Source organism: Leucoraja erinacea, chromosome 4, assembly GCF_028641065.1.
Source record: "Leucoraja erinacea ecotype New England chromosome 4, Leri_hhj_1, whole genome shotgun sequence".
Lineage (NCBI taxonomy): Eukaryota > Metazoa > Chordata > Chondrichthyes > Rajiformes > Rajidae > Leucoraja > Leucoraja erinaceus.
In genome coordinates this window covers 32360771-32373939 of record NC_073380.1, presented here as the reverse complement: position 1 = coordinate 32373939, position 13169 = coordinate 32360771, and the positions used below count along the sequence as shown (strand labels likewise).

Sequence of the window (13169 nt, the reverse complement as noted above, 5' to 3'; positions counted from 1 at the left end):
GACATTTTCAACCTCTCACTTCTGAGGTCTGAGGTCCCCACCTGCTTTAAAAGGGCATCAATTATACCAGTGCCCAAGAAGAGTAAGATGACGTGCCTCAATGACTATCGACCAGTGGCACTAACGCTGGTGATGATGAAGTACTTTGAGAGGGTGATCATGGAGCAAATCAACTCCTACCTTGACAAAAACCTGGACCCACTGCAGTTCGCTTACCGCCACAACAGATGAACGGTGGATGCGATCTCGCTGGCCCTCCACTCCTCTCTGGACCACTTGGACAACAAAAACTCGTATGTCAGGCTGTTATTCATCGATTACAGCTCGGCATTTAACACAATCATCCCCTCCAAACTGGTTACCAAACTCGCAGAACTGGGTCTCTGCGCATCCCTCTGCAATTGGATCCTCGACTTCCTCATTCACAAACCACAGTCTGTTCGTATTGGTGGAAATGTGTCGGCCTCGATAACAATCAGCACGGGAGCACCTCAAGGCTGCGTGCTCAGTCCCTTGCTGTACTCACTCTATACTCATGACTGCGTAGCCGGTCACAGTGCGAACTCCAACATCAAGTTCGCTGACGGCACCACTGTTGTGGAACGTATCACTGATAGGGATGAGTCCGAGTATAGAAGAGAGATTGAGCAACTGTCCATATGGTGCCAGCACAATAACCTGGCATCTCAACACCAGCAAAACCAAGGAACTGATTGTGGACTTTGGAAGGAGTAGGATGGGGACCCACAGCCCCGTTTATATCAACGGGTCGATGGTTGAAAGGGTCAAAAGCTTTGAATTCCTGGGCGTGCACATCTCTGAAGATCTTTCCTGGTCCGAGAACACTAATGCATTTATCAAGAAAGCTCATCAGCGCCTCTACTTCCTGAGAAGACTACGGAGAGTTGGTTTGTCAAGGAGGACTCTCTCTCTAACTTCTACACAGTAGAGAGCATGCTGACCGGTTGCATCGTGGCTTGATTCGGCAACTTGAGCGCCCTGCAAAGGAAAAGACTACAAAAAGTAGTAAACATTGCCCAGTCCATCATCGGCTGTGACCTTCCTTCCATCGAGGGGATTTGTCGCAGTCGCTGCCTCAAAAAGGCTGGCAGTATCATCAAAGACCCAACACCATCCTGGCCACACGCTCATCTCCCTGCTACCTTCAGGTAGAAGGTTCAGGAGCCTGAAGACTGCAACAACCAGGTTCAGGAATAGCTACTTCCCCACAGCCATCAGGCTATTAAACCTGGCTCGGACAAAACTTTGATTTTTAATAACCAATTATCTGTTATTTGCACTTTATCATTTTATTTATTCATCTGTGTATATATTTATATTATAGTACATGGACACATTGATCTGTTTTGTAGTAAATGCCTTCTATGTTCTGTGTGCTGAAGCAAAGCAAGAATTTCATTGTCCTATCAGGGACACATGACAATAAACTCACTTGAAATTAGAGCACATGGTATTGGGGGCAGGGTACTGACATGGATAGAACATTGGTTGGCAGACAGGAAACAAAGAGTAGGGATTAACGGGTCCCTTTCAGAATGGCAAGCAGTGACTAGTGGGCTACCGCAAGGCTTGGTGCTGGGACCGCAGTTATTTGCAATATACATAGCTGATGGGATTAAAAGTAACATCAGCTAATTTGCAGATGACACAAAGCTGGGTGCAGTGTGAACTGAGGAGGATGCTATGAGAATGCAGGGTGACTTGGACAGGTTGGATGAGTGGGCAGATGCATGGCAGGTGCAGTTTAATGTGGATAAATGTGAGGTTATCCACTTTGGTGGCAAAAACAGTAAGGCAGATTATTATCTGAATGGTGTCAAGTTAGCAAAAGGGGTAGAAGTACAAAGAGATCTGGGGGGTCCTTGTGCATCAGTCACTGAAAGTAATCATGCAGGTACAGCAGGCAGTGAAGAAAGCTAATGACATATTGACCTTCATAATGAGGAGTTCAGTATAGGAGCAAAGAGGTCATTCTGCAGTTGTACAGGGCCCTAGTGAGACCACACCTGGAGTATTGTGTGCAGTTTTGGTCTCCAAATTTGAGGAAGGATGTACTTACAATTGAGGGAGTGCAGCGTAGGTTCACGAGGTTAATTCCCAGGATGGCAGGACTGTCATATGTTGTTAGAATGGAGCTGCTGCAGGGCTCTCACTTAACTTTTTTTCCCTGTTGCCAGCCGGACAACCTTGACAACTTTTTAGGTTGCCAAATTACAGTTTAGGTGGTCATTTAAGATGGTTTCCATGATGCGTGCGGCACTTTGGTTGGTCAGTGGCACCCAGGCAACTGTTAATTTCGAGCCCTGGGCTGGGCTTGTATACTCTGGAATTTGGGATGAGAGGGAATCTTATTGAAACGTATAAGATTATTTTTACGTTATAGAGGCAGACACTTTAAGAATAAGGGGTAAACGATTAGAACGGAGAGGAGAAAAAACTTTTTCACACGGAGGGTTATGAATCTGTGGAATGCAGTCAGATCCATTGTGATGTCATTAGAGAGACCATCTCGTTTATTTTCTAAGTTATTTGAGATTTGTGAACATTTTCATTAATTACTCGAGAAATAATGCATGTAGTTTTCAGATAAGGCGATTTTCAATTTCATGAGATAAATCTCTACCGGAATATGTAAATTTCTTACCGTTAGCGCATCGTTTCTTCGAGTAGATTGCACACAAACAGATAAACACACACACACAGAATTTTATAGTTATACTAGACCAAGCGCAGACCCGTTGGGTCTGTTTCCCCAACGCGCGTTTGCGGGGGGGAGGGAGGAGCTGCGGCATCACACTGACACTAACCACCCCCCAAACACACAGGTTGGGGGAGGGGGAGACGGAGAGGGGAGAGTGAGATGAGGGGAGAGGGGAGGAGGAAATGGGAGAGATTGGGGGGAGAGCGGGGTAGGGGGAGAGAGAGGGGGGTGGGAGAAGACGAGGGAGGGAGGGAGGGGGGGGAGTAGGGGAAGGAGGAGGGAGGGGGAAGAGTGTGGTGGAGGAGAGGGGTGAAGAGAGGGAGATGGAGAGAGAGGGGGGGGGAGGGGAGGGAGAGAGGTGTGGGGGAGGGGGGAAAGGAGGGTGATGGGGTAGAGGGAAGAATGGGGTGGGGGAGGGGAGTGGTGAGGGAGTGAGGAGAGGGGAGAGGGGGGGGAGAGAGGGGTGGGGGACGGGAGGCGAGAAGGATAGGGAGGGGGAGAGATGTGTGGGGGAGGGAGGGGAGGAGGGAGTTTGGTAGGGGAGGGAGGGAGAAGAGTGTGGAGGAAGGGGGGGGGAGTGGTAGGGGGGGAAAGGGAAATAGTGGGGAGGGAGGGGGAGAGGGGTAGGGGGAGTGGTGGAAGAGGGACAGGGGAGGGGGGGGGAGGGGAGAGGGGGAAGGGAGGGGGAGAGGGTGGGGGAGGGAGGGGAGAGTGGGTGGGGTAAGGGGAGAGAAGTGGGAGAGAGGGGGAGTGGTGGAACAGGGTGAGGGGGGCGGGGGGTAGAGAGAGAGAAGGTGGGTGGGGGGAGCATTGGAGGGATGGGAGAGAGGGGAGGGAGGGGAAGGGGGGTGGGGGAGAGAGGGATGGAGGAGGGGTGGGGTGAGGAGAGGGAGAGGGGTGAGGAGAGGAAGATGGAGAGGGGGTAGGGAGAGGAAGATGGAGAGGGGTGAGGAAATGGGAGAGGGGGAGAGGGATGGGGAGGGGGGGGGGAGAGGAAGGGGGGGAGAGAGGTGTGGGGGAGGGGGGATGAGGGATGTGGTAGTGGAGGGAGGGGTAAGAGTGGAGGGAGGGGGAGAGGGATGGGGAGAGAGGGGAAATAGTGGGGAGGGAGAGTGGAAGGCGGGAGGAGTAGGGACAATCCATCTGTTCCCCATTCCCTTTCACCCCCAATCCTCTTTCTCTATTCCCACACACGTGATGACGCACTTCGACACAGGCTGCGGGGGTGGGTGGGACGCTGGGGCTGGGGCTGCTGCAAAGGCATATGTAAATTGATCCATTCCGATTGGACATCTGTGAGCATTGGGCATTGTGACATCACACGATGGAACGTTCACCAACATTCTATGGGTGAGAAGCTGGGTTTGTTTTAACATTTAGAAAAACAAATTGGGGGGGGGGGGGGGGAAGGATTTTATTAAAAATGTGTACATAAACACGACGAAATTTAATCAGGAGTGGATACTGAGAATGAAAAATTAAATCTCTACTGAAATGGGAAAAAATCTCGGCGATTCTGCGTCTGGTGTTGGCGTAGCAACGAATCAAAGGCTGGTAGCCACAAGTCAAGGCCGGCCGGAACCACAGACTTTTATATAATAATAGATAGATAAATAAGGATGGAAGACCAAGGGTTATTTCAGGATGGGATTTATACTGCTGCCATGAGTTCATGACATAAGTGTTGTCATCTAATTGATCGTTCATTTTTAACCAACAGACTTTCATGCTTATTTATGTAACTTCATTCCTTCCTCCCCCCCCCCCCCCCCTGTGGTTAATTTCATCATCCTTAAAACCCTGATTAAGGAGATACATAAAGTATACTTTCAACCACCCGTTCTCACCATCATGCTACCAAATTTTCAAAATGTGTTGCTGTGAATCAAACAAATGCATTAGTCTATAGGAAAGAACTGGTTTAAATCGAAGGTAGGCACAAAATTCTGGAGTATGCTGCATCTCTGGAGAGAAGAAATGGGTGACGTCACTCACGTAGTCCTTTTTTCCAGAGATGCTGCTTACCCTCTGAATTACTCCAGGTTTTTATGTCTATCTTCTGCAGTTCTTTCCTATATAATTATCAGTTCAAACTTTACTTAAACTAAAATTTACTGACAGGTTATTTTCGTAACCAACATTATTTTTTCTTGTTTTTATGCATGAGACCTGTGCTAGGCCACCATTAAAATGTAAACATTCTAAAAGGAGGTCACAATTCCTCTGCCGCTTCCATATCGGTGAAATCTTGTTTGGTGGAAAGATCTATGTTCAACCCGCATGATGAAATTTGGAGCGTGTGAGACATCGTTAGACAAAAATGCTGGAGAAACTCAGCGGGTGCAGCAGCATCTGTGGAGCGAAGGAAATAAGCAACGTTTCGGGCCAAAACCCTTCTTCAGACTGATGTGAGGGTAGTTGGGGGGTGGGAAGAAGAAAGGAAGAGGATGAGCCAGAGGGCTGAGGAAGAGCTGAGAAGGGGAGGAGACAGTTGGGACTACCTGAAATTAAAGAAGTCAATGTTCATACCGCTGGAGTACAAACTGCCCAAGCGAAATATGAGGTGCTGCTCCTCCAATTTATGGTGGTCCTCACTCTGGCCATGGAGGAGGTCCAGGACAGAATGGTCGGATTCAGAATGGGAGGGGGAGTTGAAGTGCTGAGCCACCGGGAGATCAGGTTGGTTATTGCGAACCGAGCGGAGGTATTCTAGTGGAGTATATCATGTTTTCAGGGGAAATTTTTCCTTGAACACTGAAAGGAAATGATAAAATTATAAATTATTAGCACTTTGTGTAGCTTTACTACAGTAAATTCAGAGCCAACAACTTTCTTGGTAATATTATTGGATTTTTTGTCATCACCGTGTCACATAGCATGGGAGTGGGCCTTTCGGTACACAAGGTTTGCACCGATCATCAATCAAGTTTAGATTAATACTACGTATGTAACTAGATAAAAGAAACATCAAAATTATAGAATATGTAGAAATTTATTTTCTGGGTATGATTTGTGAATTTACCGTGTTGAGAACAGTCTTGGGCATTTTAATAGCTCAAACCATACGATCTTTCTGTATTTTTGTTTTGATTTTGTTTTTGTTTTAGTGACATGTGACACTGTTCCTCATCATGTTCTGCCATTACCACCACCACCTCCACCTTTACCTCCCCCACCTCCTTTCCACCGGAGTGTGTCTGCAATTGACCTCATCAAAGAAAGAAGGGGAAAGAAAGTTGACAGCGGTCAGAACCTACATTGTCCTAAACAACAAATGCCAAACATGCTGGAAGTTCTTAAGGACATCAGCAAAGTGAAACTGCGATCAGTGAGGAAGTATGTCATTTTTATACTTGGCCCGCATATTTCATTAACTTGTGCAGTATGTTTGGTCAGGCAATGCCAATACAGATGCTGATTAGTTGAATCAGTTTGTCTTGGGTTTTGAAAGTGGTAAATGTTGACGATATGAGACATTGCTCGAGCCATCCCACATTTGCATTCAAGATTATCCTGGTATTGTTATGTGAACTGATTGTTCCCAAATAAGACCATTTTGGGAACAAAAAAATGGGAAGATGCTTATGGCATCCTCTGGAGAGAGGTTTGGTGTAGGTATGCCAAGCATGACTTTCTATGTATGTCAATGTATGGCGATGATAAGGGTTGATAGAAGGGTGCCAGGGTGTGTGGGGACCATTGGGAATGGAAAGAAATATGTGATGGAGCACAATAGGTTTGCTGATGCATCCTCGTGTCCAATAGCTGTTGCTATGTTGGATGGCAAGGGAACCCAAGTTCATAAAATATTTCAATTTTTATTTATTCCCTCATTGGATGTGGTCACTTTTGACAATGTCACGTTCTTGCCCATGCCTAATTGCCCTTGAACTGTGGAGGCAGTTATGAGTGAGCCACGGTATTCTGGAGTTGTGATCAGCTGTCAAATCAGGTAAACAATTAAAGAACATACTTGAACTTGAATTGTGTTGTTACTGAGAGTCGGTCTTAAAATTTTGATTTTTTAATTCCCCAGCTGCCATGGTGGTATTCTGGGTGAAAGGTTCATAACTGTGGCTGCTTAACAATTAAGCTTCCATACCTCGGAAGCTTTTGTATTTTAGCAATGTAATCTGTATAAACAGGACAATTATGCTTTTTATAAGGAATTGAACAGCACACAAGTAATTCAACAGCAAATAAAGAGATCATTTTAAAGCAAAACAGCAAGATATAAATAACGGCTAACAAATTATTTTAACAAAACAATTACAAAAAAGAGTATACAAGGCAGCAAGAAGGATTTTTAAACATTGCCTCAGTTGTGCATCAAAGTATAATAATAGCGATGTGCAATTTTAGAATCTTAGTCATACTCATCCAGCACAGAAACAGGCCCTTCAGCCCAACTTGTTCATGCTGATCAAGATCTAGGCTAGTACTATTTGGCATGTATCCTTCTAAACCCTTCCTATCCATGTGCTTGTCCGAGTGTCATATAAATGTTCCCTCACCTTCCTCTGGCAGTTTGTTCCATATACCTACCACCCCACCCCTCTGAGATGGGGGGGGGGGGGGGAGGGGGGGGGGGGGGGGGTGGGTGTTAAAAAATGAATCCACAAACAAGTTTCTAAGTAATTGTAAACACTGAGCTGTTATAGCCATACAGCACAGAAACAGATCCTCAAACTAATGTATATGAGGAATAGAAAACAGAATCTAACGCCCAAAAGAAGGGTTAAAGAAGGCCAGCAAATGTACAGATTTGAAGGAGGAGCAAAAACAAAATCAGTGAAGAATTTTAATCAGTAATAGAAGCAATATTAGATATAGATAGATGTATGCCATTTATTGTCACTATACATGTACAGTGAAACTGAAAGCTGCTCGTACTCAGTCGGGCATACATACAAAGTTTAGCACAAAAAAACAAGAAACAGAAAAAAAAAAAAAAAACAGAAGGGAGATGGGGGGGGGGGGGGGGAATAGGTGCACAAATTCTCAGCGGCGCTACATTCATATATACATATATACAGATGGAAGTCCGTAACTATATAACTTGTAACTATATAATTAAAATTATATAGTTACAAGATACAGTAATAAGGTAGCAGGACAGCGGAGGTTAATCTGAGTTGGGTCGAGAATTCTGTCACAGCAGTTCTTTAATACAGTCTAATAATAAATTCACCTTGATGATAAGGATTGTGCGTCTTGGTATGCTTTCTTGACACTAATCTCAAAATGAAAGGTAATTTATTGGCAGTTTATTTGGGGGGGGGGGGGTGAGTTTCAAATAACTTGTTTCAATATGTTCCTACCTCCACAAGGAAAGATGCATTTGGTACTTGTAAACGAAGATAACTATTTTTTCATTGAATTTTATTTTTTTTATTTATCAGGTTAATAACACACAACTAATGACACAAACCGTCAAAGAAATCTTCCACTGATTTTTCAGAAATAATATGAGAAGAGTGCAAAATAGATTCCTTCTGATTTTTCGATAGAACTGTTCAGTGCGCGGGATAGAGTGTCCATTGTATTAAATAGAAACCTCTACATGGTGTTAAATGTAAGACATGCTATTTTATGGCATGGGTTTGGCACAAGTTGATGAGCAAGGTTTAGGAAAAGTTTATTAGGGGGGGGAGGGGAAGGGAATGCCTGCTTGCATTGACAGTTTAAAAAACATGTAAACAAATGGTTTTTGCTGGGTTAGTATTTATATTTAAGCATTGATTTTACTTTGTAATGGGAATAAAGTTAGAAGTGGGAAAAGTTGATCAACTTCCACTTTTTGATGCAGACAGCAGCCTAACCACTCCCTTGGTTGAATTCTACCAAGTCAGTGCCATGTATTGTATCCAAAATAGTGACGTATAATGATAAAATACATTTATAATCAAACTTATTATGAATAATAAATTGCTTACGTAAGTCGGCATGCAGCACTTTTTTCATGAAGTTCATTTATTTGAACTACCATCATTATAGTACAGATCTTGCATTACAAGATGTTTGAAGTCCAGACTTTTAGATAAAATATTATGATTTGCTCATGTGATTAACAGAACCGTTGATTTTTTTTCTTCAAACAGGGCAACATTGTTCTGTAATTTGCATATGATGAAATGTAAATCTTTTTTGAAAATTAAATGAACAAAAGAGCAACCCAGAACCATCATAGAGTGCAGTTTATTTATGAATTCCTTCTCATATTTTCCCCCCGTAGCTGTCCTGGGGTTTGAGTTTGCGAGTTCTTTCCTCCATTTCTTTTAGTTGGATGTGTTCCAATACAATAGATTTGCTTTTATTTGCCGATTTACAGTAGTAAGACTTTGCGTGAGTGTGTGTCCTGCTTAATATCTCCCAGTGTTTTTAAGATTTTTGACCTTATGCTGATGAGGAAATTATTCCACAACTTAAAGCTCCAGAGGAACCTTGCGCAGTATCATCTTTATTTTTTAGTTTCATTTTTTTTCCAGAAAGGAGGTAAAAAGCACAACTCCTCCCCACTCAGTTATTCTGCTATCTGTAAAATATTAAAGGCCAACTAACTGCCCTGAGTTCTGTCTCTACCGTCTCACCATAGCATATCCAGCAGCAAATGAGCCTCATTTAGCATTGCAAATTGTGCCTACAAAGCAATTTCCAAACTCAGCAGCGAATAAAAGGTATTCGTGACTTTTAGAATTCATGACTGCTTCTAGAACATAACCCCTCTAAGTTAAGAGTTCACTCATTTCATGACAGATCTGTTGATGATGTAAAGTCCAAACGAGACGAATGTTCAGACAATCCAACAGATTTAATAGCAGCAGCTTTGAAACGGAAATTTGCACATCGCTACAAGAATGACAGCTCTGGTGAAAGTGGTTCTTCAGATTCTGACATCAAGGCAAGCACAGAACTACCAAAGGTAAGTGGGAAAATTAAAGTAGTTACTCACGTTTCAATGCATTGAACTTCATGATTTCAAAGACGGTACTTTGCATTTTAGTGGTCATTCCTTTGCACAACCTTTGTGAAAAGGTTTTCAGAAAATAGCCTTTCAGAAAATACCAGGATTTTTTTTTAATGCCTTATTCTCTCCCATTCGTTATTCTTCACAGGGTCTTGGTGAGACCACACCTGGAGTATTGCGTTCAGTTTTGGTCTCTTTATCTGAGGAAAGACATTCTTGCCATAGAGGGAGTACAGAGAAGGTTCACCAGACTGATTCCTGGGATGGCAGGACTTTCATATGAAGAAAGACTGGATAGACTCGGCTTGTACACGCTGGAATTCAGAAGATTGAGGGGGGATCTTATAGAAACTTACAAAATTCTTAAGGGGTTGGACAGGCTAGATGCAGGAAGATGATTCCCGATGTTGGGGAAGACCAGAACGAGGGGTCACAGTTTAAGGATAAGAGGGAAGTCTTTTAGGACCGAGATGAGAAAATCATTTTTTACACAGAGATTGGTGAATCTGTGGAATTCTCTGCCACAGAAGGTAGTTGAGGCCAGTTCATTGGCTATATTTAAGAGGGAGTTCGATGTGGCCCTTGTGGTTAAAGGGATCGGGGGGTATGGAGAGTAAGGCAGGGATGGGATACTGAGTTGGATGATCAGCCATGATCATATCGAATGGCGGTGCAGGCTCGAAGGGCCAAATGGCTAACTCCTGCACCTATTTTCTATGTTCACCTTTAATCCTTCCTGCATCATCTTTTGAAAACCATCTCAAAAGGTATTTTTTGAATCAAATCATTCTCACTGGTTTGGTATTCACTTTTTAATTTGTATTTACCAAATCATTCTGACAGACCTTTTTTGTTGGTGTTGAATAAATATAAATTATTTAAATTGTGATAAACATTTCCTACAAATAGTAATCGTTTATTGTCGAAGATTTATCTTATTGGTCAGTATATCAATGTTTATATTAATGGGAATCATAGTGATATAAACATACTTGGTATGTTACGTACTTTTTTTTCTTTCCCATAGTTTGGGCAACATTTGCTGAAGCCAACAGGAAAAAGAAAATCGTCATTGGAAAACTTATCAGCCGTGATCAAAAGCTCAGGCACAAAAAATGATTTGTACTTTTCCTCCAAAATGAGTTCTAATGAGACAATTGTATGAAGCAATATTGACATCTGATTTCAATTTGCTATATCTGATGCTTATGAAATCGCACTTAACATTTGGTTCATTGACTTGCTGAGAAAGAACGTAAAGCAATTGTGCTTTGCACATGTCCTTTAATGCAATTACAGTAGCATATTTTTCAAGTCATATTTTGTCCTAATTTTTAAATTTCAGATATAAATGTTGCTCGTATCACTACAGTTATAAGAAGCCTGATCTGCGTGGATTTGCTAACTTGCGACTGCTAATGTTAGCCTTCCTTGTAAACTAGCTACTTTTAAAGCCCACCCTTGTTGATGTTTTTTTATAAATTGATAAAGGATTGATAAAATGATAATTTTGTTATATCTAAATTTGTAAAGCATCTTCAAAGTCTTAACACTTTAATGCTGATCCTTGAAGTTCATAATTCTGGACAGCAGGACCTCAAAGGAATATTTTAGATACTGGATATACATGTATGCAGCAATTTTATTAATTTTGCAATGTGCACATCTTTGTATGATCTGATGTTATATGGAAATGCTCTAAGAATAGAAGTTGTTTAAATAGGAAATGTTATGATGCTACTTCATGTTAGACCATGATGATTTAAAATTATGATGGGTACATTTACATTAAAACTACACGACAGCATCTGGAAAAGCTCAATTCCTATTTTAGAAAAATATATGTATGGGTATAGTTTTAGAAAATCTCTGTGCATACCATTTGCTAGATTGCTAGCTGTTAATGTAAATATAAATTTGCACCGTTATTATATGGTCTAAAATTAGTTCTATTTCAACAGTGAGAAATATTTTAAACATGTTAATAGTCATACATTTTGTACTTTGAATGGAATGGGAAAAGTGCAAATGGTTTTCACCTTAAACATTGCCATCTTGTCTGTTTTCTTTGGGTGGACTAGGGGACAAAAAAAATCAATGCTGTAAAGAAACATGTAATATATATATAAATAAATGTTGCATGCTTTATGGGTTATTAAAGACAATTGAAATATACTTCCCCTGCTCTGGAGCATTTCCCCAACCATGCCACTGGCATATTTTACCAATTCTCAGGATAAATATGTGATTTGGAAGAATTTTCTCCACTCTCCTTCTAGTTTATATCTTCCTCATGTAGGATTTGAAGAATGAAACCAGATTGTGTTATCCAGTGGCTTCTCCACCAATGCTTTTATTTATTTTTATATTAAATATTTAAAATTTGTAGCCAAGACTCATTCGATCACACTTAATATTTGCTTGAAATTTGTTTGTTTTTTAAACTTTAAATATTGTACTATCTGATTTGGTAATGTAACGTAAATGTTAAGCTTTCCTGACAAATGATCTGAATGCAATCATTTATCATAACCTTGGAAATATGTTGGTTCTATTCTTGATCTGAAGTACTTTATAAAATATATTTGAAGAACTTGATTGTAATGCCTGCATACGTGTCTCCTAATCTTTTAGTATGGTTTTACTGCTACTGGAATATCAGTAAACCTTTTAGCATGTTGTGCAAATTCACCACAAATCCAATGTAAAAGGTGATTTAATCATTCTTTAAACTTTTGGGTTTTTGAGAACAAGATACAAAATAGGATTGATTTTGTGGCCCTGTTGTAAGTTTGAGATTTGTGGACTCCATCTATTAGGTGTGCCAAATTTAAGATAGTAATTTATTAATACTTTTGATTAGGATGTGAAAAATTATTGCTGTCGGCTTTTGCGGTCAGTGAACATTAATCAAATAAACCAATGACCTGTTGAATTGTCTACTAAATATAATTTAAATAGTTTAAAACCAAAAGGGTCATATCCAGCTCTACTACCATTGTCGGTCAGTAATTAGAGCTATTTAAGTGCTTTGCGTACACTTTCTTGGTCCAAACACATGAACCAGCAGGATGCAGCTTTTAGTTTTAGAGATACAATGTGGAAATGGGCCCTTTGGCCCACTGATAGTAAGGACCATTTACAGAAGCCAATTAACCTATATACCTGCACGTCTGTGGAATCGGAGGAAACCAGAGCACCTGGGAAAAGCCCATGCGGGAGAAAGTACAAATTCACCCAGACATCACTAGTAGTCAGGATCGAACCCTGGTCTCTGGTGCTGTAAGGCAGCAGATCTACCACTGTGCTGTCCTGGTTCGCTCTTTGTTAATAAAGCACCAAACACTACTTTTGGTGTAGACTGAGGAGATTTGAGAAATGTTTCATACTTTAAGTTTTTATGGTGGTGATTCAATGATGAAGCTACTCTAATATATTAGTGAGCTAAAAGTTGTATTATCAGTTCTACCTTGTATAGCT

The 13169-nt window shown here is 41.6% G+C and overlaps 1 protein-coding gene across 1 annotated transcript in view; it reads left to right on the top strand.

Annotated features, from left to right (window-relative positions):
- The window catches only part of LOC129696254 (mitochondrial fission regulator 1-like), a 31675-nt gene extending 19055 nt beyond the window's left edge, over positions 1–12620 (top strand). Inside the window, exons 7-9 of the mRNA XM_055633979.1 lie at positions 5830–6058; positions 9479–9644; positions 10717–12620. Coding sequence (XP_055489954.1) covers positions 5830–6058; positions 9479–9644; positions 10717–10854 — 533 coding nt within the window. The 3' untranslated portion in view covers positions 10855–12620. The remainder of the gene's footprint in view (positions 1–5829; positions 6059–9478; positions 9645–10716) is intronic.
- The last annotated feature ends 549 nt before the right edge of the window (positions 12621–13169 follow it).